Below are 20,851 nucleotides of genomic sequence, written 5' to 3'. Positions count from 1 at the left end.
TTGCTCACCAAACTGCTATAAAATATGAAATATACAGTAAGTAATAACATATATGAAAATATCAAATAAAAGTATAGTGCTTAATTTGTTGATTTTATAAAGGCATGTGATTCAACTGACAGTGACTCTGTTATGTCCTAGCCAGTAATGCCAACCGAGCCCGCTGCCAAAAGGTTGGCAGCATCAAAGTCCAGACGCCGTCCGCATAAGCAGCGCCAGCGAGACAGCAAATCGCCGCAAGTCTGCGCGCGCCACCGCTGGCTTCTGGCTTCTTAAGCGCTGGAGTTGCGAGCGCTAGGACAGTTCTGTATTCGCCGCTCAGTTGTATACGCGCCACCGAATTGTGTACTTGCTAGTCAGTTGTGTGTTCATCGCAGCAGAGTTGTTGTTTGTCGTCAGCCGACGCTGACCTAGCCGCTCCAACTCGAACTAGACAGATCTCTGTAGACACGGAGTTCACTATTGTGTTTCTGTATCTTCACCAATAAAGATAAGTACCGACTTTTATTTAATCAGAGTGTTTGGGGTTTCATCTTTCTGTTTACTGTTCCAGCGGACCGGTCGGCCCGCTATTAAAAGTGTGGCAGTGACTTCGTAAGCCATTTCTACCGCCAAGTGTTTGTCGCTACGAACACCGCCACAAAAGACTCCCTCCTCAAAACCTTAAGGAATCTGCAGCAGATACAAAAACTCCGGAAATAAGTAAATAGACTCTTGCAAACACAGTATCTCAAGCTAAATTTCTTGGAACAACATGTAGTCCCTTCCAAACAGTACCAAGAAACAGACAAGGAGACAATTTGTTAGGATTATTATACAACTGCGTGCTGGAAAAGGTTATAACAAAATGCAAAATATAGGAAGAAAAACAAAAGGTTGATAAGTACATAAAGATGGGTAGATCAAAAGAAGCAATAAATGGTTTAGGCTTCGCAGATGATCTCATAATAATCGATGGAACTACAGAAAATGTGAAGAAGAGACTATAACTTCCCAAGGAAATAGCTGAGAAGGCCCGTCTACAAATATCATTTGAAACGCCAGAAGATATGACAAATGAAAAGTAACTCATCACAAATTTAGAAAACCAAATAAGTCGACATTATGAAAACAGCCAACATTAAATATTTGGGTGAAAGTATAAACACAAAAAGGGAAAAAGGAGCAGTTTCAATTAGGACTGAAAATTTTTTAAAAAACATACAAAGTTTGACAAAAAAGTAGCAGGAATTTTTTAACTTTGTGTGCTTTATAATCCCATTTTCAATTTTTTTATCTTGTTGGCACACATGTTCCTGAACCATGTTTGCTTTTTCAGCAGTTTATTTTTGACAATCGAAAAGCTTATATGTCTTTTTCAGTGCAGGCAAATTTTTTTCTTTTGAAAAAGATGGTTTGGATAGTTTGCTGCGCTTGAAAAATAGATTAAAGTGGAGCAACACTTTCAAAATGCTGACTGTGGGTTTTGGTGAATCTACTATAAGTAAGACAAAAGGTCATGATTGGTATAAATGTTTCAAAGAGGTGTGAGGAAACATTGAAGAAAACCGCCTGGACACCATAGGACATCAATTACTGACAACAATGTAGGAGGAATGAAAATGGTTCTGGAAAATAACCAAATAATCATCAGAGAGGTGGTTGTTGATGTTGGCATATCCTTTGGCTCATGAGAAGCAATTTTTTCAAATAGTTTTGGACATGAAACACATAACAGCAAAGTTTGTCCTGAAACAGTTGAATTTTGACCAGAAAAAATGCCGCACATACATCGCTCAGGAATTGCTGAATGAAGTCAACAATGATCCAGAACTTCCAAAGGAGGTTACAACAGATGACAAAACATGGGTATATGGGTATGACATCGAAATCAAAGTCCAATCATCCCAACAGAAACTGCCTGAAAAATCAATTCGACACATTGAATCAAATGTGAAGGTTCTTCTCACTGTTTTCTTCGATTACAATCAGATAGTGCCTCATGAGTTCCTGGTCTTACAGTCAATAATGAATACTACTTGCAAGTTATGCAATTTCAAATGTATCATGTTGCATCACAAATGTTGACACCACATTTTGTAAACTTTCAGTTGTTTACTAATTTAACCCATCTGATCATATTAAGCTCATTGTATTAAATGGTGTCAGCCATTTTACTCAAATATAGTGTTTGTAGGGAAAATTATTCTGTTTAAATGTATGTATACTACAAATTCATATAATCATTTGTTGTATGTAGAATTCTGGCAAAACTACTCATGAAAAATGTATCATGATAATGCTCCTTCTCACACCTCAAAGCTTGTTCCTCATGTTTTGACAAAACACAAAGCTGTTACATTGTATCAGCCATCATATTCACCAGACGTGGCCCCCTATGACTCCCTTCTATTCCTTAGGCTGAAGAGAACCTTGAAAGGCCATCTTTTTGTCAGCACTGATGGGATAAAAACAGAATTGCTGAAGGAGCTGAAAACCATAATGAACTGTAAGTCCCAGAAGTGCTACCAAGATTGGAAGAAGTGCTGGCAGAAGTGTGTTATATCTGAAGGGGATTATCCTGAACAGGCAAAGTTGATGAATAAATAAAGACTCTTGAAGAATAACAAAAACTCCTTTACTTTTTCATTACTCCTCGCATACAGAAGCTAGAAATTTGTGTAGAAAAAAATGTTTTTGTACATATGTTAAATTAAGACATTATAATACAGTTGTAAAACCACAAATCCCTTCTGGTTCAGAAACATTACTTTTACATGACTGCAAAAGGGTGTCACAAGTTTTGGGAAAGACAGAAAGAAGAATACTGCAAAAAATATTAGGTCCAATCAAGAACAAAGATGGCTTTGGCTTACGAGACCAAATAGGAAAATACACTCGTTCTGCCCTAAAATAACTGATGAGATCAGGAAAATATGTGGAAAACAGACAAAGAAAATGAGTGGGGAGGCAAGACAAGAAAAGGATTTAGAGGAAACTCAGATTGAACAGGCAACTTGATTCAACAGAGACAAATTCAGACTAGATGTAAAGTAATTCAAATGTCTTGAGGAAGCTAAAACAAAAAGAAAAATAAGTGGGTCAGGTGATAGGAAAAAGAGTTCATTCTGAGAAAATGAAACAGTTTTGAAGGAAGATGAAGAGAACTAAACAGTCATTTTGACATGGTCCTTAGTTTGCCAGAATTAACTTTTTCAGGTATTTGAAAGCTCTGTTGGAGCATATCTACGGTATGACTGACTGTATTTAACAAATGATTATATGAATTTGTAGCATATATATATTTAAACAGAATACTTTTCCCTGCAAACACTAGATTTGAGTAAAATATCTGATACCATCAAGTACAATGTCCTTAATATGATCCAATGGGTTAAATGAATAAACAAGCGAAAGTTCACAAAAGGTTGTGTCAACATTTATGATGCAGGATGATACATTTGAAATCAGTAAAACTATTTGTACTCAGAATTTGCTACAAAAAAAAAAAAAAAAAAAAAAAAATAGGTAAGCTTCTACAAAATAGTTGGTTTGTCTTATAACTGTGACCATTTTAGGTTCATATGGTACCTTTTAGTTTTTATTTGTTGTTCTATCTTCCTTACAAAAGGAGTCAGCTACAGCTTAAAGCTCATATAGCAAAAGTTCCTGTTACAGAAGTGATACGTCTTTTTTTTTATTCTCCTCTCACTCATACTAAAATGAATGATATAAAATATAATTCTTGACAGATCATTATACATTTCATGTAGGAACTTCCCTTTCATCAGAAAGTAATTAGCAACAGTCATGTACTCTGTCTGCATTTTAATGCAAGTATCAGGATTTAAAGTGAACAATCTTTTTATGAGTTCAAGCAATACAATAGCACTACAAAAGGATAGCCAGTTTTTGTGGAGCAATAATTTCACCTTACCTAATGACTTGATATATGTATCTGCTATCCATGACATTTCTCTGGAACCAGTATTTACATCTGGTGCTGGCACATACACACCTGGTTCTGAAATCATTAACATAATGAGTAAATGCAATAATGTATGAGGATCATGTGGTACTACTGTAGTGCATTTTCTTTAGTAACTTAAATTGATAGGAATAGATCTACCATCAGAAATCAATATAATACATTGTTATCTAGTTTCACAGTGTGCTCGTACTCTATATTAAAAAATCATGAGTACAATGAAAATATTTACAATGCTCCTAATATCCAAAATTTCAGATATTTTACAGATTTTACACAATACAAGTTTATTCTAGTTTTTGTTATGGTTGTGCAATAGTGTAGTTGTTAGTACCCAAGCATGGCTACACATATCAAATTAATAGAAATAAAAGCACAATAATCTATGCTACTATATAAGGACAATTTGTTGTTTAATGTTTTTATCAAAAATCTCAAAAAGTTCTTGACCAATTTACTTCATATTTTTACAAATATATTCTAATAAGCATTCAGACAGGCAGAGGTATTATTAGCAAAAAATCTCGAAAAAAAATCTTGACTGATTTACCTCGATTTTTATACATAATTCTAAACATTTGTACAGATATCAGATGTGTGTGTGTGTGTGTGGTGGGGGAGGGGGGGGGGGGGCGCTTCATTTCTTCCACTGTATACAAACTCTAGGCATTGATCATTGAGAGGATACTTGGAACAAAAAAAGTCTAATGAACTTATTCCAGAAATGCACGGTTTACATGCTAAGAGACTATTTATTCAATCATACATTGTTACAGAGATTGTGGTCTAATATGCTCTGTACCATGCAGCCAATGTTCCAGTATGTGTTGAAAATGATTTCCACATGCCTCAATGCAAGCATGTCCGTGCCATAGCATGTTCTGTTTGACATGTTCATGTCCGAACAGTGTCAAAAGCACTGCAAAAGTATGAATATGATGCTCCAGTGTCTCCACATCTGGAATGGACTCTGCATACACCATACTTTTGAGATGGCTCCATAACTAGAAATTGCATGGCTTGAGATCTGGTGAATGAGTAGGCCATGCAACTGGACCCCTCATCACATGATTGAGATGCGTACGGACATTAACGGTGAAGTGGGCTGGAGTACCATCATGTAGCAGCCCATAACCCTTTGAATTATCAATGGCACTTCTTCCAGCAGGGAAGGTAAAGTAAACCACAAGAAACACCAATAGTTCCGGCCTGTTAGGCTATGTGGAAGCAAGACTGATTCCAAAATACAGTCACAAGTTATCCCATCCCACACATTCCAGCTGCACTGATGCTGATGGTTCACTGTCACTGTATCATTGGGGTTCTGCATACTATCCCACAGATGACCATTATGAAAGTTGAAGATACCAATCCACATAAAGATTGCCTCATCTGGGAATATGATGGATGACACAAATCCTTGGTATCGTGGTTCCCTGGTGAAGAAAACAGTGACAAAACTGCTCCCGATGTGGAAAGTCTGTCGCTGGCAAGCCCTGCACACACTGTTAAGTGATAAGGATAGTAACAATTGTCATGGAGAATGTTCTGAATGATTGTCTGGCTTATCCTGTACTGGTGGGCCAACTGCCTGGTACTGACACAGTGGTGACTTTCTACAGTGTTAATCATATTTTTCTCCAAGTCCGGTGTTTGAACATTTCAGGTACATCCTTAATGATTTCCTGCTTTCTGAAACAACCCTGTCTCAGACAAAATGCGAAACACTTTTGCAGACATTGAACACTGTGGTTGTTGTCAGTAGGGATAGGTCTCCTGATACAACCTTGTTGCCCACTGCCCATTGCCATTTGTCTTTCCATAAGTGCACACCACATCAGCAAGCTGTTGATTTGAGTACAGAACCATTGTGTACAATGCTATATCACATCCACTACAAGGCAAGTCACCAAGAGAAGTGAACTGGACACAACATTACCATTTATTATGGCAGGAGAGGGTGCTAGGACATGATGTATAAGGAACAGTACCACCCTCTAGGAGGAAACCATGCATACTGTAACTGTGGCTAGATGATACAGTGCATATTAAACTTCAGTCTCTGTAACAAGGTGTGATTGAATAAAGGGTCTCTAGCATGGAAACCATACATTTCTGGACATAAGGTCATTGAACCTTTTTTGTTCCATATCCTCTCATTGATCAATCTCTCGAGTTTGTACACAGTGGATAAAATCACCTGGTGTGTGTGTGTGTGTGTGTGTGTGTGTGTGTGTGTGTGTGTGTGTGTGTGTGTGTCTGAGGGAAGATCAGAAAGTAACACGCAATATTTTATCACCAAATTGTTTAATAGGTAACAAAACAAAAAAAATCTAAAATTAACTTACATATTTTACTAACTTTTCTATAGAGTCACCAATGTTCTCAACACATTTCTTCCATTGTGGTACCAGTATCAATATGCCTTCTTCACAGAATTCCATTTGGTTGGAGTATAGCCATCTGCAGACTGCTGATTTCACCTCCATATCTGTCACAGTGTTGAGCTAGAAATTTCTTCATGAGACCAAACAGATGGAAGTTCAGTGGTGCCAAGGTCCAGACAGTATGTTGAATGCTGGAGCAACTCCCACCAAAATTTGGTGATTTTCTCCCCAAACAGGAGCAGCAACATGTGGGTGAGCATTGTCATGAAGATCTGGACACTGGCAGCATTAATGTTGTGGCATCTGTCACGAAGGACACCACCCAGCTCAACCAAAGTTTTAATGTTGGCTGCAGCATTCACAGTGGTCCTGTTTTCAGCAAAGTCCACCAACAGCACACCATGCATGTCCTAGAACACTGTCACAAGCACTTCCCCAGTAGGCTGAGTCACACTGAATTTTATTCATACTGGAGAACCAGCATGTTTCCACTCTGTAGAAGCCTGCTTGGTTTTGCGCACTTAGTGGTATGCCAACAACTCATCACCAGTGATGATTTCTTTCAGAAAGTCATGCCCTTCTATGGCAAAACACGTGAAGTGATCCCAGCTTGTCATCATTCACTAGCCTTTGTGGTTGTCTGTCAGGTTCTTAGGCAACCAGCGAGCACAATTTCAGTTAGTCAGGTACAATATTGAAACCCACACCATGGGTAATGTTGAACTGCAGTGATAAGGTTTGCAGTTCTACACAGTGGTCATTCAAAATTGGTGTCTCAATGGCTCCAACAGTCTGTGGGGTTGCAACTGTTACCACTCACCAGGACTGTGGCAAATCACTAAGGTTCACATGACACCCTTGGAAGAATACACACCACCTGGAGAATTGCTGCAGTCCATACAGTCATCCCCATACATGCCACGCACATTTCTGTGAATTTCACTTGGTTTATACACTTTGGCCAGCAAATATCAAACTACACTTCACTGCTCTTCAGAACACGATGAAAAACATGCACAGCATGCTTGTTTCATAGTTCAGGCTTCTCTCACTAGAGCACACATGAAAACAAAATAGCCTCTGCACGACAAACTTCAAACTATGATATATCGTCATGAAATTTCAACATTTCAGCTGTAATACCAGGGTAGAACAAAATTATTGTGCAATACTTTCTGATCCTCCCTCATGTATCTATAATATATAATACTGATGTCAAAGGAAAGTTCTTGTAGAATGTAAAAAATACTTTGCTGTTAAAGGAGACTACTTACCGAAAAGTAGAAGCTTTGAGTTGTCAATAGCCACACACAAAAGGAGGAAAATTTACTAGCTTTTGGATTTATCCTTTGATGAGCTGGAGAAAAATCCACAAATACACTTACATACATGCAGACACATGCCTTTGCCCCTACATGTGACAATATTTACAAGAGACAAACCATCCATACAGTCACTGATCAATACGCTGAACACAGGCACCACATAAAACAAAGAGAACCAGCCAAGTTGACCATCAGAGAAATTGGCTAAGAAACGGACACAGAATAGTATTTGAAGAGATTAGAATCTTGGATCAGGCAACTACATATTAGGATTATACCATAAAATGAGAAGCTGAGATCAGGTTATGGTGTAATAATTTCAACAGCAACAGGGGTACACCACTAGTAGAGTGGAGTGGTAGGTTTTGGTCACAAAATAAAAAGGGAAAAAAATGCTTAACAATTACAGGGTGGCATAAGTAGAAGTTCTGAATACGGTGCCGATCCCTCACAACATTCACAGCAGACCAGTGCAGTGGTGGGGTGCGTGGCTCACTTTCCTGTGCACACATTAATTTGGACTACTTCTGGAATATTCTAGACAGTGCTGATTTACATATATAAGATAGATGCCTTGCCTACTGCATAAGTCTGAACTTTTAACGCCCAAGGACACCAGTGGCGAATGCTGTTGAAAGCGTGAGACTTCCATTTCAATTGATGCAAAATGAAAACTGAAAACATTTTATTCAAAAATGTTTCTGTTTATGACATGGCTAGTTATTTTTTATCTACAGACTAGTAGCATTTGTAATAAAGAAGGACAATGTATTTAGTAGCTGCTGTTGAATTATTTTCCATTATTTATTACAACATGTAAACAGATATGAAAATAAATAATGTCAACAAGCTGGAAAACGCTTAATTTCCCATCATTACATTATGCTTTGTAAATGCTGTATTCAACATTTACAGCTTTTTATTTAATCCATGATGCATTAAGACCATCTAGCAGTTTCTGGAAATATCTTTCAGAAAGAAAATTGCAACCTATCACTCTATTTCTGTATGAACAACTTATTTCTCCAAAACCAGTTTTGGATTTGGGCCCATCATCAGGCAACAGAGTGGATTATCAGATTTCACATATTTTACCTTGAGGAAAATTTTTGTTTATTGATTGTAATATAGGAGCCTGCTTCTTTGATGTGTGACAAGCTGAACCATGGGCAAATGGTATGAGTGGCTGCCATTTTCTTCCTCGCCATTATGTAAATTGTTTCTTTCGCCGGCATCTACAACAATGAAAGTTCCCTTTCCTTTGTTGTGTCAAGTTTTTTAAATTATATGGTAATATATTTGGTATGGACTGCACGCATCTGTTCGGACTTAAGTATTTCAGCCTTTCCTCTACTGAGAATAAAAGAAGGAGTCAAAGGAAATAGAGTTTTGTGTCATGTAACGTAAAATACTAATTATCTCCAACTAGCTCAATGCCTGCCACTTCACTCGTGAATGCTGTATGGTCTGCACTATTTTTCAGTGCTCAAGGGTAACTCTACACCCTATAAGAGGGTTGGTGACCATTTACATGGCTACCAGTCTTTGCATAATTAAAGGGTTCCACCATGCCTAATTAAATATAGTGAGTTAAAAAAAGAAAGAGATAAATCGGGTAAGTGGTCCTATAGTTATTAGCACCAGTCTTACAACCAGTACTAAATTCCCTTATCTCAAATGGCTATTCCAGTACAGGGATTTGCATTTACATGTTGTATCTATTTTGTCATCAGTAATGATTAGTTTCCATTGTAATATCAACAAAAATAATTTTATAAACATATATTAGGCCTACTGAAAAATTAACAAATTATAGATGCATTTCTTTTTATTTTATTTTTTTCTGACAAAGCCAATTTGTCACAGTGACTGTTAAATAGCTTTCTTTGATTTAGTTCACAAACTGCAACACTGTCTACACTTTTCACATTTATTAAGTACATAAAAGCATGATCTCTTCTAAATATACTTCTGAACAACAAGCCACGCTGCTTTCATAATGAAATATTTTCATAAAAGTTTTCATCCCCTATTTTACCCTCTTAGGGGTTGAATTTCCGTAAACAATGAAAGTTTTTTTTTTTATTTATTTATTTCAAACTGAGATGTACAGTACCAGTTTTCATTGATGTGATTTTAAAAATACTTAAATTAAACAATGGAAAACCAGGCTGGAATGTAACAATATTATGAAAAGAAAATTTGTCACTCACCATATAGCAGAGATGCTGAGTAACAGACAGGCACAGCGAAAAGACTGTCATGAGTAAAGCTTTGGGCCAGTAAGTCCTTCGTCAGAAATAGATGACAGACACACATACTCACACAAATGCAACTCACAACTGCAGTCTCAAGCAACTGAAGCCACACTCATGCAGTTGTCTATTTTTGATGAAGGTCCTATGGGCCAAAAGCTTTATTTGCGACAGTCTTTTTGTTGTGCCTATCTGCGACTCAGCATCTCCGCTATATGGTGAGTGGCAACTTACCATTTCATAATACTGTTTAAAAATGCTTAGCAGTTCTTTGATAATGATTTATTTTAAAAAAAGTCACAAGTACCACATCCTCTTAGAGACTGAATTTCCAAAAATGATGAAACACTTATTTTCTTAATTTTACCAGGAAACCAAATACAAATTTTCATTGTTCTAGCTTCAAAGTTGCCATAATAGTGAAATACTTTCAAAAAACCATTCATCACCTATTTCACCCCTTAGGAGTGGAATTTTGAAAAACCCCTTCTTAAATGAAGGTTACTGTATAAGATCAACACCCTCTTCAAATGTTCTATTTCTGTCAGTCAGTCAGCCAGTCAGGACATTTCCTGTTTTATACAGAGATTCCAACTTTTTATCTTCTATCTGTAAGGTTTTTTAAAGTAATGCTAAATATGGTTGTTCCTTACCTAAAAACTTTCTCTTCATCAGTTCAAGTGCATATCGCCTAGTAATCTTTTCAATTTCAAGTTTAGTATAACACTTTGGATTCATTTTAATTCCACCTTTGCCTCCTCCAAAAGGAACCTGCACAGTTGCACACTTGAATGTCATTATCATAGCCAAAGCTTCAACTTCATCAGGAGATACTCCAAGAGAGAATCGAATACCTGAAATGTTTGTTAGACAGTCATATTGTTGCATAATTTATTTTTACCACAAGACTACAGAGTAGGACCTACAGCATTTTGGAAAAAATTGTAACTGAATTTTCTTTTATTACACCTTAGGTAATTGATGCATCAGAGATATATAGTCACAAGCCACGATTTTTTTGAAACTGAAACTGAGTTTCTCATTCTATGAGTTTCTTAACATTGAAAAAAAGTCTTTCTGCAACAGATGGTAGAAAATGACATAGCGCAGTTTTAAAGTCTACCATCTGGAAATATTTTCAGACCATAGATAGTCACGCAGTGCTGTAAAATGGCAGATAGCTCAGGAACACCTGAAGCACACTCACATATTCAACAGATATTTGTTAATGGCAGTTATGAGAATTTCCATCAAGTTACAGTTACAGTTCAGATGAAATTTTGATAAGTATAAAAAAATATTTATTACTGGCAACCAGTGTTAGTGTCTTATGACTTTGTTGCTCACACCTTTGATTGCCATCTTTTGTGTTAATGAGAAACCTTTATGGGCATACTTCAAATGTTTAACACTGTAATAATACAGTTTTAATGGAACCATACCTGTAAAAATATTTTTTTCATGAATGCCGCCAGCCGGTGTGGCCAAGCGGTTCTAGGTGCATCAGTCTGGAACTGCGCAACCGCTACGGTCGCAGGTTCGAATCCTGCTTTGGGCATGGATGTGTGTGATGTCCTTAGGTTAGTTAGGTTTAAGTAGTTCTAAGTTCTAGGGGACCGATGACCTCAGATGTTAAGTCCCATAGTGCTCAGAGCCATTTGAACCATTTGAACCATGAATGCCATTTAAGCAGTAAGTAATTTTTTGTGTGGCTTATGACTGTACATCAAATGAGTTCTGAGACTATTTTGCACTTTGCATGTTATAACACAGTAGAGATTTGGACTGCAAAAGGTGGAGTAACTTTGATTTTCATGTCTGTCGTATGTATTATCCTCTCATAAAAAATCAGAGTTGTAGACCTCCTCTCTCCTTGTGCATTATCTGCCGTCTTGAAAAAACCTCTAAGAACTGGTACTTTTTTCAGTTTTCCCTCAGTAGCTCACATCCTCTGCATTTGAGGGGAAAAAATGGTATTATCAATTTTATAGAGCGTTTAATTTCTTTCAAGATTCTTGTGTAACATGGAAAATGTGTAACAGCTGCTGAATTATGAGGCTGTGACAATATGCAAAAATGTCAAGAAATCTTAAAATGTTAAAGATATCAGTGCTTTCCCCTTAATAACCTCTTTTTTTAAGTTTCATGCAGAATACACAATACCCTGTGTTGTAGAGGATTTATTTCCTTCAAGATTCATAGAAAATATTTTTAATTACTCCCTATACATGCCAAGAAATGTTGCATTAACAGTTGTAATGAAAGTGGACTTCAAACAAAACACCATCCTCAGTAAAAAAGGACTCCTGAGTGTATATCATCTTTAAGTCATTATGTATGCAACTTACACATGTAGTTCATGAGATTAATGTAGTTTCTTGGGAATATTTATTTTTGAAAAAGAAAAAAAACTAATTTTACATATAACTATATATCAACAAAATAAAGTTTAAAAATAGATCTTAAGTTTTATTTCAATGGTATTTACAGAATTTTAAGTTTAAAATTCATCAATTCCTGTTGTTTTCCATCAGACATGATTAGTGTGTGAAATTCATAATTTCTACCAAGGCAGTGGATCATCTAACTCATCGTCTTCCATGCTGAATTCAACCTCCAGCACATTACTGATGATTTGAATTCACAGTGAACACATACAATGAAGTACTGACATCCTGCTATTTCTGCAGCTGCATTTGTCACCAAAAGTCTTTTTACACTGGCATGAAATTACGGTCAGCAATGGCTGTGGAGCTGTTTTTTATTCATTGGGATGAAGTTAGACCACCAAAATCCTTCTTCCAGCCCCACTTAAGGGTGTCTTTTTCAAACCCCATACATGTTTGTACTTGCAGATAAGTACTACATGCATGATATTAAACTGCATCCCTTGATGGAGGTAGGTATGCCAAATCAAAATTGGTGTTTGTAGCAGTTTTAGAAGAGTGAAGATATCACAACCCATTTCTAGAAGTGTTTGAGGTATCTCTATAAAGTGCAACAAGGAATTTTCAGTTACTTCCACAATTTTCTGTTTCTGCAATTGGTTCTTTGAAAATAGAAATGTTTTTTTTCTTTTCAGTGGAAAGCATCATTCTCAAGTGTGGTGCAAAAATCTGATTTCCCCTGACCAAACAGAGCAGAAGTGATATCACAACCACTTATTGCTTGTAGATATATAATGTTTTAAGACATTACCTTTATTTTTGGAGGCTGTTTTGGAATACATCACATTTCACGTGTTACCCATTCCAGATCTGTAAAAGAACACACTTTCCAGCATTAAAGCCATCACCAAAACCAAAAGATCAATGTCTCCTCTTATGACAATGACAATGAAAGTTTCACATTTGACACTCCTGATCTTTTATTACCTGCTTGGTGACAATTTGAGATTGCTGAAATTACTTCTGAAGTGATGAGATGAAATGGGATTTGTTTCTTCCTTCAATATCAATTTATCCTTTGGAATCTGCAAAAACATGGCACCATCAAAAAGAACTTTTGCACAAGGTTGTAGCCTGGAAGAAGAGCTCTTTCAGAGCTTTCTGTGCTCCTTGTATTTTTTGCTGCTGGATACCAAACAAAGACTACCACAGAATTTTGACCATGAGATCAATGTATGTTGGTCATCAATCTTTTAAAAACAGCAGAAAAACATTTGCTCCATTTTGAGTGAACTCTGTGTAGGAGTTAACCACCATCTATCACATTAACTTTGCTGTTCCCCATATCATTATCATTTGGTAAAGGTGTGGAGGCTGAGTAAAATGAAGACTTTGTCAATTTGCGAATGCCTTCACCAGAAATTACAGTAATCTCGTGAAGTACACATATATATTGCATACATCCTGGCTTAAAGATGAAATTACATTCAGGAATACTATTTTTGACTGAGAATAGTATTTTCAGTTTCGAGTCCACTTTCACTAAGATTGTTAATGCAACATTTCTGGGTGTATATAGGGAGTAATTACAAATATTTCATGTGAATCTTAAAAGAAATTAAATCCTCTAGCCATTGGGTGTAATGCACAAAACTGCACAAAAAAGTTATTAAAGGTGAAACCACTGACATCTCTAACTTTTTGCAATTTCTTCAATTTTTGCAGATTTTCAAGGCCTCTATTATGCATGTATCTCACAGGAAATTTAACACTCTTTAAAACTGATAATGGCATATTTTTATCTAAAATGCAGTGGAACTAAGCTATTGAGGAACATCTGAAAAAGTGCCATCTAGGGGATTTTTTCAAAATGACTAACACTCAAGGGGGAGAAGGTCTAAAACTTGGATTTTTCATGAGAGGGATAACACATACAACATTACTCCACATTTTGGAACTCAACCTCCTTTTCAGAGTTATCAGTACTGGGCTGTTAAGGCTACTACTACTACTACTACTACTACTACTACTACTACTACATGATCAGGCCCAGTGGACCGCACGCATCTACAAGTTTCCTCCTCCACTGTATTCTGTCCATTGCTGCTATCCGACATTCATCCACATCTATTGACATTTGTTTTAAATCTTCATGGAGTCCATCCCTCCAATGCTTCTTGGGTCTCCCTGGCGGTCTCTTTCCTGTAGGTGTGAAATCCAGGAGCGTCCGAGGCCATCTGTGATCCTCCATCCGGGCCACATGGCCGGCTCACTGCATTCGTTTGGCTTTGAAAGTTCCTGCTATGTTGGGCTGCTGGTATACTTCCTCAAGCTCTTGGCTGTATATGATCCTCCATTCCCCTGTATCTGCTCTCCAGAACCGGACCGAAGATCTTCCGAAGCACTTTTCTCTCAAAAACAAGGAGCTTATGGAAGTCCTGTTTCCAGATACTCCATGTCTCACAGCCGTATAGAACAACGGGCTGGATCAGGGTTTTGTAGTCAGATCTTGAACTGTCTGGAGAGAGATTTGGACCGAAGCAGTTGTGCTAGGCTGTGGTAAGATCAGTTTCCTGCTTGTATTCTGGCATTGATCTCTGCTTCACATGACAGAGTTCTCAGTGAAAAGTGCCCCTAGGTATTTGAATTCTTGCACTCTCTTGTAGGAATGGTCCCCAACCTGCAGTGATTGTAGATGATCAGCAGTCTGACAATGACCACATGTCATAATGAAGTACTCTGTCTTAGCTTCATTTATGTTTAGCTCAAATTTGCTGGCAGCCTCCTTTAGTGCTTTGGTCATTTGCTCCAACTCCTCTTCCAACCTAGAGAGTAAACAGATGTCGTCTGCATAGGCTAAGTATGCCAGTCTCTTTCCATCAATTTCAATCCCTTCATTCTCTTGGAAGGTCTCACGTACGATCTCCTCGAGGGCAAAGTTGAACAGGATAGGGGACAACCCATCTCCTTGCCTGAGTCCTGTCACAATTTCAAATTCCTCAGTTACGCGATTTCCCATCTTCACCTTTGCATGTGTTTCGTTCAGCCAGATCTTTATCAGATTGATGAGTTTCTCTGCTATGCAAAACTCCCTTAAACAGTATGCAATCATAGGCTTCTTAAAATCAACGAATAAAATATGCAAATCTTTACCATATTCACCCAGTTTCTCAGTGAGCTGCCGGAGACTGAAGATGTGATCTACTGTTAACCGTCCTGGCCGGAAACCTCCCTGGTACTCCCCAATCACCGATTCTGCCACTGGCTGAATTCTATGTATGAGGCAATTGGACAGGATCTTATAGCAGATGTTAAGCAGGGCGATTCCTCGATAGTTGTCACATTTCAGTTTGTTGCCCTTCTTATGTATTGGACAAATCAGAGCTGTTTTCCATTCTCCTGGTAGTTCTTCTTTGGTCCATATTGCCTGTATCAGTCGGTGTATTTTTTCTGCAAGTTTCTCTCCTCCTGCCAGGATCATTTCAGCCTGCATTCCATTTTCACCTGGACTCTTATTCTGTTTAAGGTGTCTGATTCTGGTTTTTAACACTGAAGTTTGGCCTTCTTTTTCTGTCATTTATCAGTTTTGGGATGTTTCTTCATTTACTCTAGTTGCAGTTTTGGGATGTTTCTTCATTTACTCTAGTTGCAGGCTGCAACTAGAGTAAATGAAGAAACATCCCAAAACTGATAAATGACAGAAAAAGAAGGCCAAACTTCAATGTAATGCAGCAGTGGGTGACCTCCAAAACCTGCAAGACTGTTCAGCGGCCTCTCTTGCAAGGCCCTGTACTTGCTCACATAAATACTACACAAAGCTACTTGGGGAAAAAGTAAACATTATCCATTCTTTTTTGGATGTAAGAAACTTTGATGTTCAGAATATTTACTGGGCGAGCTAAATAAAAATGGTCAGCCACAGATTTACAATATTTAATATTTCCAACGCCCCCCCCCCCCCCACCTTCCCCCACCCCTCGCCACCCCCCACATGAGTGTTTAGATAGGATGTCTAAAAAAAAAAAAAAAAAAAAAAAAATCTATTTTTCAAAATTGTTCAATTTGTAGTGCACATCTTTCTGAAGAGTTTGATATATATAAAATATATATGTCTGAGGAAATGTAAGGCATGTTATTTGGTCTTAAGTGTGCCTACATGCAGTACCACAACTCTTCACCCAACATTTTTCTATCGCACTTCACTGTATTTTGCTCTGTGGAATTCAAATGCGTATATTTTGCTATGGAAGCCAACATATCTATATTCAGGACAGTGGAAATTAAAATGTCCTGTGGTGCCTCTCCTACTCCGAGCTGGCTAGTCTGACATCCTACCCCTTAAAAAAATCACTTTTAATACTGGATGGGATTATTTGTGACGGGAAGAATAAGAACTCTTGAGAAAATTTGCACTCTTTATTCCTATTAACAGACAACTTTCTCTTTTGCGTGGCATAAAATTAAACATAGGAAACATAAAACCAGTAAAGACAAGAGACAAGGAAGACGGTACACATTCCTTCAATTCTTAGGTCCCAGCATTTTTTTCTCTCTCTTCTTGTTACAGCTTTACACAGTGTGCTTTCCTTTCTGCAGAAGAATCTATTACCTCATCAAAGTTCGTCAAACATTTTGGCACATGAAAATAAAAATGTCATTGGGTCATTCTATGTCAAGTGACCCAGGCCTTGACACCAACCATGTCAGATTTTGATGAAACTTGATACAATTACTTCTTTTATCATCCTGAAAGCACTTGTAAAACTTTTTTGCTCTATCTCTTATAGTTTTTTTTATAAATTTTTAAAGTTTTTAGATTTGGCGTTGTTTCAGCAGTCGGAAATCGTAACTTAAACATGTCCTCACAACTAAAAAAATTTGTATGTTAAAGAATACTCAAGATATCAGTATGAAATTTTGGAATAAGTTTGTGTATTATGTCTAAATGTTAAAAAAATTACCATAAAGATATATTAAAATCTTCCAAATGAAAAAAAATTACAAGTTTTTAATGTATTTTTTATTATATTTTTTAGCTAACAGATGTTTAGTTTTACAAAAACTGCAATATCTAGAGTCTCAGACCTGATAGAAAGCTCAAATTTGTTTTAAAATATTCGTAATTGTATAGGCTATTAGATAAAAGAAAAATTATGTTGGCTTTTTAACCTGTTTAATATTATCTAATTTTTAAAATAATATTAATTATATTTTAAAAATAAACAGTACCAAGTGACTTAGACACCGAAAATAAGTTTTTGTCTTCTTGGAGTAACAATGTACGCTTGGATTTTGTTTTGTTACTCCTGTGTTTTGAAGTAAAAAATTATTACAGTGTTAAATAGTGCTTGGATAGCATTTTACTAAGTTTATTCGAACTTTCAGTAAGTACTGTTACTTAGTTTACAGAGATTCTTTTCCAATATCCTATAAAAGTAACCAGAACAGTAATCAAACCAAAAGTGAAATCAGTATGTCAGATATTCAAACCTGTAGCGTAGGGTTATTTAAAAAATCTGACTGTTTCCAAACAACCTACACACCTTCAAAAAAGTTACAACCGGTATCTGAATTGAGTAAGGAAGAAAAAGATTTGATCCACTTACGATCTGGAATTAATCTGTGTGAATTTAAGAATATATGTTCACACCACAGCTACTACTTTTAAATGTTTTTGAAAAGTATCATACATGTGTAGACCCACTAAAAAAACACAAAGAGCCCATCAAAAAATCGTTGAGAAGTGTAGGCTTGGATCTTTCTAAACAATTACTAACAAAAAATATTAGCATAAAACCTGGACAAAAGCTTTGCTCAACATGCCGTAACTTTTGTGCGGGAAAAATTAAGAGTTGAAATCAATGAAAGTGAAACAGATGATGAAGTCATGGTTGAATTAGAATCATTGGAATCCAGAAATGAGTCCCTCGTACAAACAAACATTGCTCTTGATAATTTAGGTTTAACACTGATAAAGCTTCATGGCTTGTCAGAACAAAGTAAAGGGTCTTATTTTAAAAGGAAGGTTAGCAGTATTGAAAAGACTGCAAAAAAGGCGGTTTCAAAAGCCTTAAAATATGATGCACCAAGTTCTGATGATGACGAAGAAGATACAAGTGTGGTTGAGATAGCAAAGGATTTTGATGTAACGATTTCTCTTATGAAAGAGAAGATTTCATCTGTTGGGAGGTCTAGAAAAATCCAGATTCTGACTTTGGCTCCAGATTCTTGGAGTCGAAATAAAATGATGAAAGAATTTAATGTAAGTGAGTACATGGTGCGACAAGCTAGAAAGCTAAAATCTGAAAAGGGTATTATGGAAACTCCTGGTCCAAAAAAAAGGTAAAACTCTTTCTGAAAATACAGTTAAGACTTGTAACAGATTTTTATGAAATGGATGAAAGTTCCAGAGTGCTACCTGGAACAAAAGACAAAGCAAGTGTTCAAAAAAATGTGTACATGCAAAAAAGACTCATTTTGTGTAACTTGAGAGAACTCTATTATTCTTTCAAATAGGAGAATCCTGAGGTAGAAGTAGGATTTTCAAATTTTTGTTTCTTGAGACCTAAATGGTGTATCCTTGCTGGTGCTGCAGGCACACACACTGTATGTGTATGCAGTACCCACCAGAATGTTAAACTATTACTGAATGCTGTGAAAATTGAAGAATCTTATAAAGACCTAATTAGGATGCTTGTGTGCAACATGGAAAACCAAAACTGCATGCTTTATCATTGCGACAGCTGTCCTGCAAATACTGCACTAACTGAGTACTTAACTGAAAAACTAAGTGAAGATTATGATTTAGCAGAAGAAATTGTAATCAGTCAGTGGGTTAACACAGACAGGGCTGAAATGATCAAACAGTCTATCAGTGTTGAAGACTACATTTCTTTATTGGTTAGGTCATTGGAAAAGCTCACCCCGCACTTGTTTATAGCAAAATCCCAATCAGCGGCCTTTAAAAGATTGAAAGAAGACCCACCACCCAAAACAGCAATTATTGTGATGGATTTCAGTGAAAATTATTCCTTTGTTATACAAAATGAGATCCAAAGTTACCACTGGAATAGAGGTGGTTGTACTCTACACCCAGTTGGAGTTTTTCTAAGAAATGAGGAAAACAATGTTTTTGTTTCCAACCACTGTTTTATTAGTGATGACCAAGAACATGACACTGGTTTTGTTAACTTTGTACAAAAAGAAATTACAAAGTGGCTGTCATTACATCATACTGATATAGACTCAGTTCACTACTTTACAGATGGTTGTGCTGGGCAGTACAAAAATAGAAACAGTTTTAAAAATTTGACTGAACACTTGAGAGTCTTTAATTTGAAGGCCCAACACTCTTTTTTTGCAACAAGTCATGGGAAGTCAATTTGTGATGGCCTAGGAGGAACTATTAAAAGAATTTTAAGGAAAGCCAGTCTACAGCTTTCAGACGAAGAACAAATAATGACAGCAATCGATGTGTACAAGTTTTGTGAAAAAAATATTGAAAACATTCATTTTCACTTTATTGACAAAAAATAAACTGATTTGCTATGGTTAAAACTAGAAAAACGTTTTTCAGCAACACGAACCATGCCTGGAACAAGAAGTTTTCATAACTTCAAACCACTTCCAACAAACAACCTTGAAATTAGAAGGACTACAGATAGTGTAAAACCCTCCTTAGTCTTTTCTTTCCATTCTTCTTCTGATTGGGTTCATGTTGAACCATCCATAAATAGCTATGTGGCTGCAAATTATGATGGTAACTGGTACTTTGGACTGGTAAAAACAATATTCAATGATGAAGAAGATGCAGAAATTCTATTTCTACATTCCTCACGACCAGCTGCATCATTTTATTGACCTGAAAGAGAAAATTCTTTCATAGTGCCTTTGGAGCACATAGTCTGTGTAGTAGACGCACCTCAATCAAGTGGCACTGGAAGAATGTATTACTTCAAAAAAGACTGTATCAGAAGAACTGAAAGCTCTTGGATGAAGTGGAAAAACAGTTTGAATCAGCACTAATGTTTATTAAAAAGACAAAATTACTCAAAGAATTCAATGTTTCAAGCAATCAGTTGGGTTATACATAAATGTCGTAAGTACACTATTTTTGTACATAATTCTAATGTAATCTACTATAATTAATAAACATGTTAAAAAGCCATCATTATTTTTGTTTCATCAAGTAGCCTATATGTTTAAGAGTAAATTAAAACAAATTTGAGCATTCTATCAGGTCTGAGACTCTAGATATTGCAATTCTTATAAAACAAAACATCCATTAAAAAAATACATTTTTTCATATAAAACATTAATATATTTTAATAGTATCATTTTTATCTTCAAATATGTATAATAAATAAACTTGCTGCAAAAATTCATGATGTTATCTAAAAGAGTTTTTAAGACAAGCAATTTTAAAGTTTTGAATACAAATTAAATTTACCATTTCCGAAGGTTCGGAAAATGCAAAACATAAAAACTTTAAAAATTTATAAAAAAAACTATGAGATACAGCAAAAAAAAT

The 20,851-nt window shown here is 36.4% G+C and overlaps 1 protein-coding gene across 1 annotated transcript in view; it reads right to left on the bottom strand.

Moving 5' to 3' along the window:
- LOC124775788 (glutamate dehydrogenase 2, mitochondrial-like) overlaps nt 1–20,851 on the bottom strand; it is a 79,411-nt gene that overhangs the window by 43,103 nt on the left and 15,457 nt on the right. Inside the window, exons 2-3 of the mRNA XM_047250622.1 lie at nt 10,588–10,788; nt 3,917–4,003 (exon numbers count right to left, since the gene is read on the bottom strand). Of these exons, the coding sequence (XP_047106578.1) occupies nt 3,917–4,003; nt 10,588–10,788 (288 nt within the window). The remainder of the gene's footprint in view (nt 1–3,916; nt 4,004–10,587; nt 10,789–20,851) is intronic.

Source organism: Schistocerca piceifrons, chromosome 1 (assembly GCF_021461385.2).
Source record: "Schistocerca piceifrons isolate TAMUIC-IGC-003096 chromosome 1, iqSchPice1.1, whole genome shotgun sequence".
Lineage (NCBI taxonomy): Eukaryota > Metazoa > Arthropoda > Insecta > Orthoptera > Acrididae > Schistocerca > Schistocerca piceifrons.
Note: the sequence above shows the minus strand (reverse complement) of the source record. Positions and strands in the feature narration are given on the sequence as shown.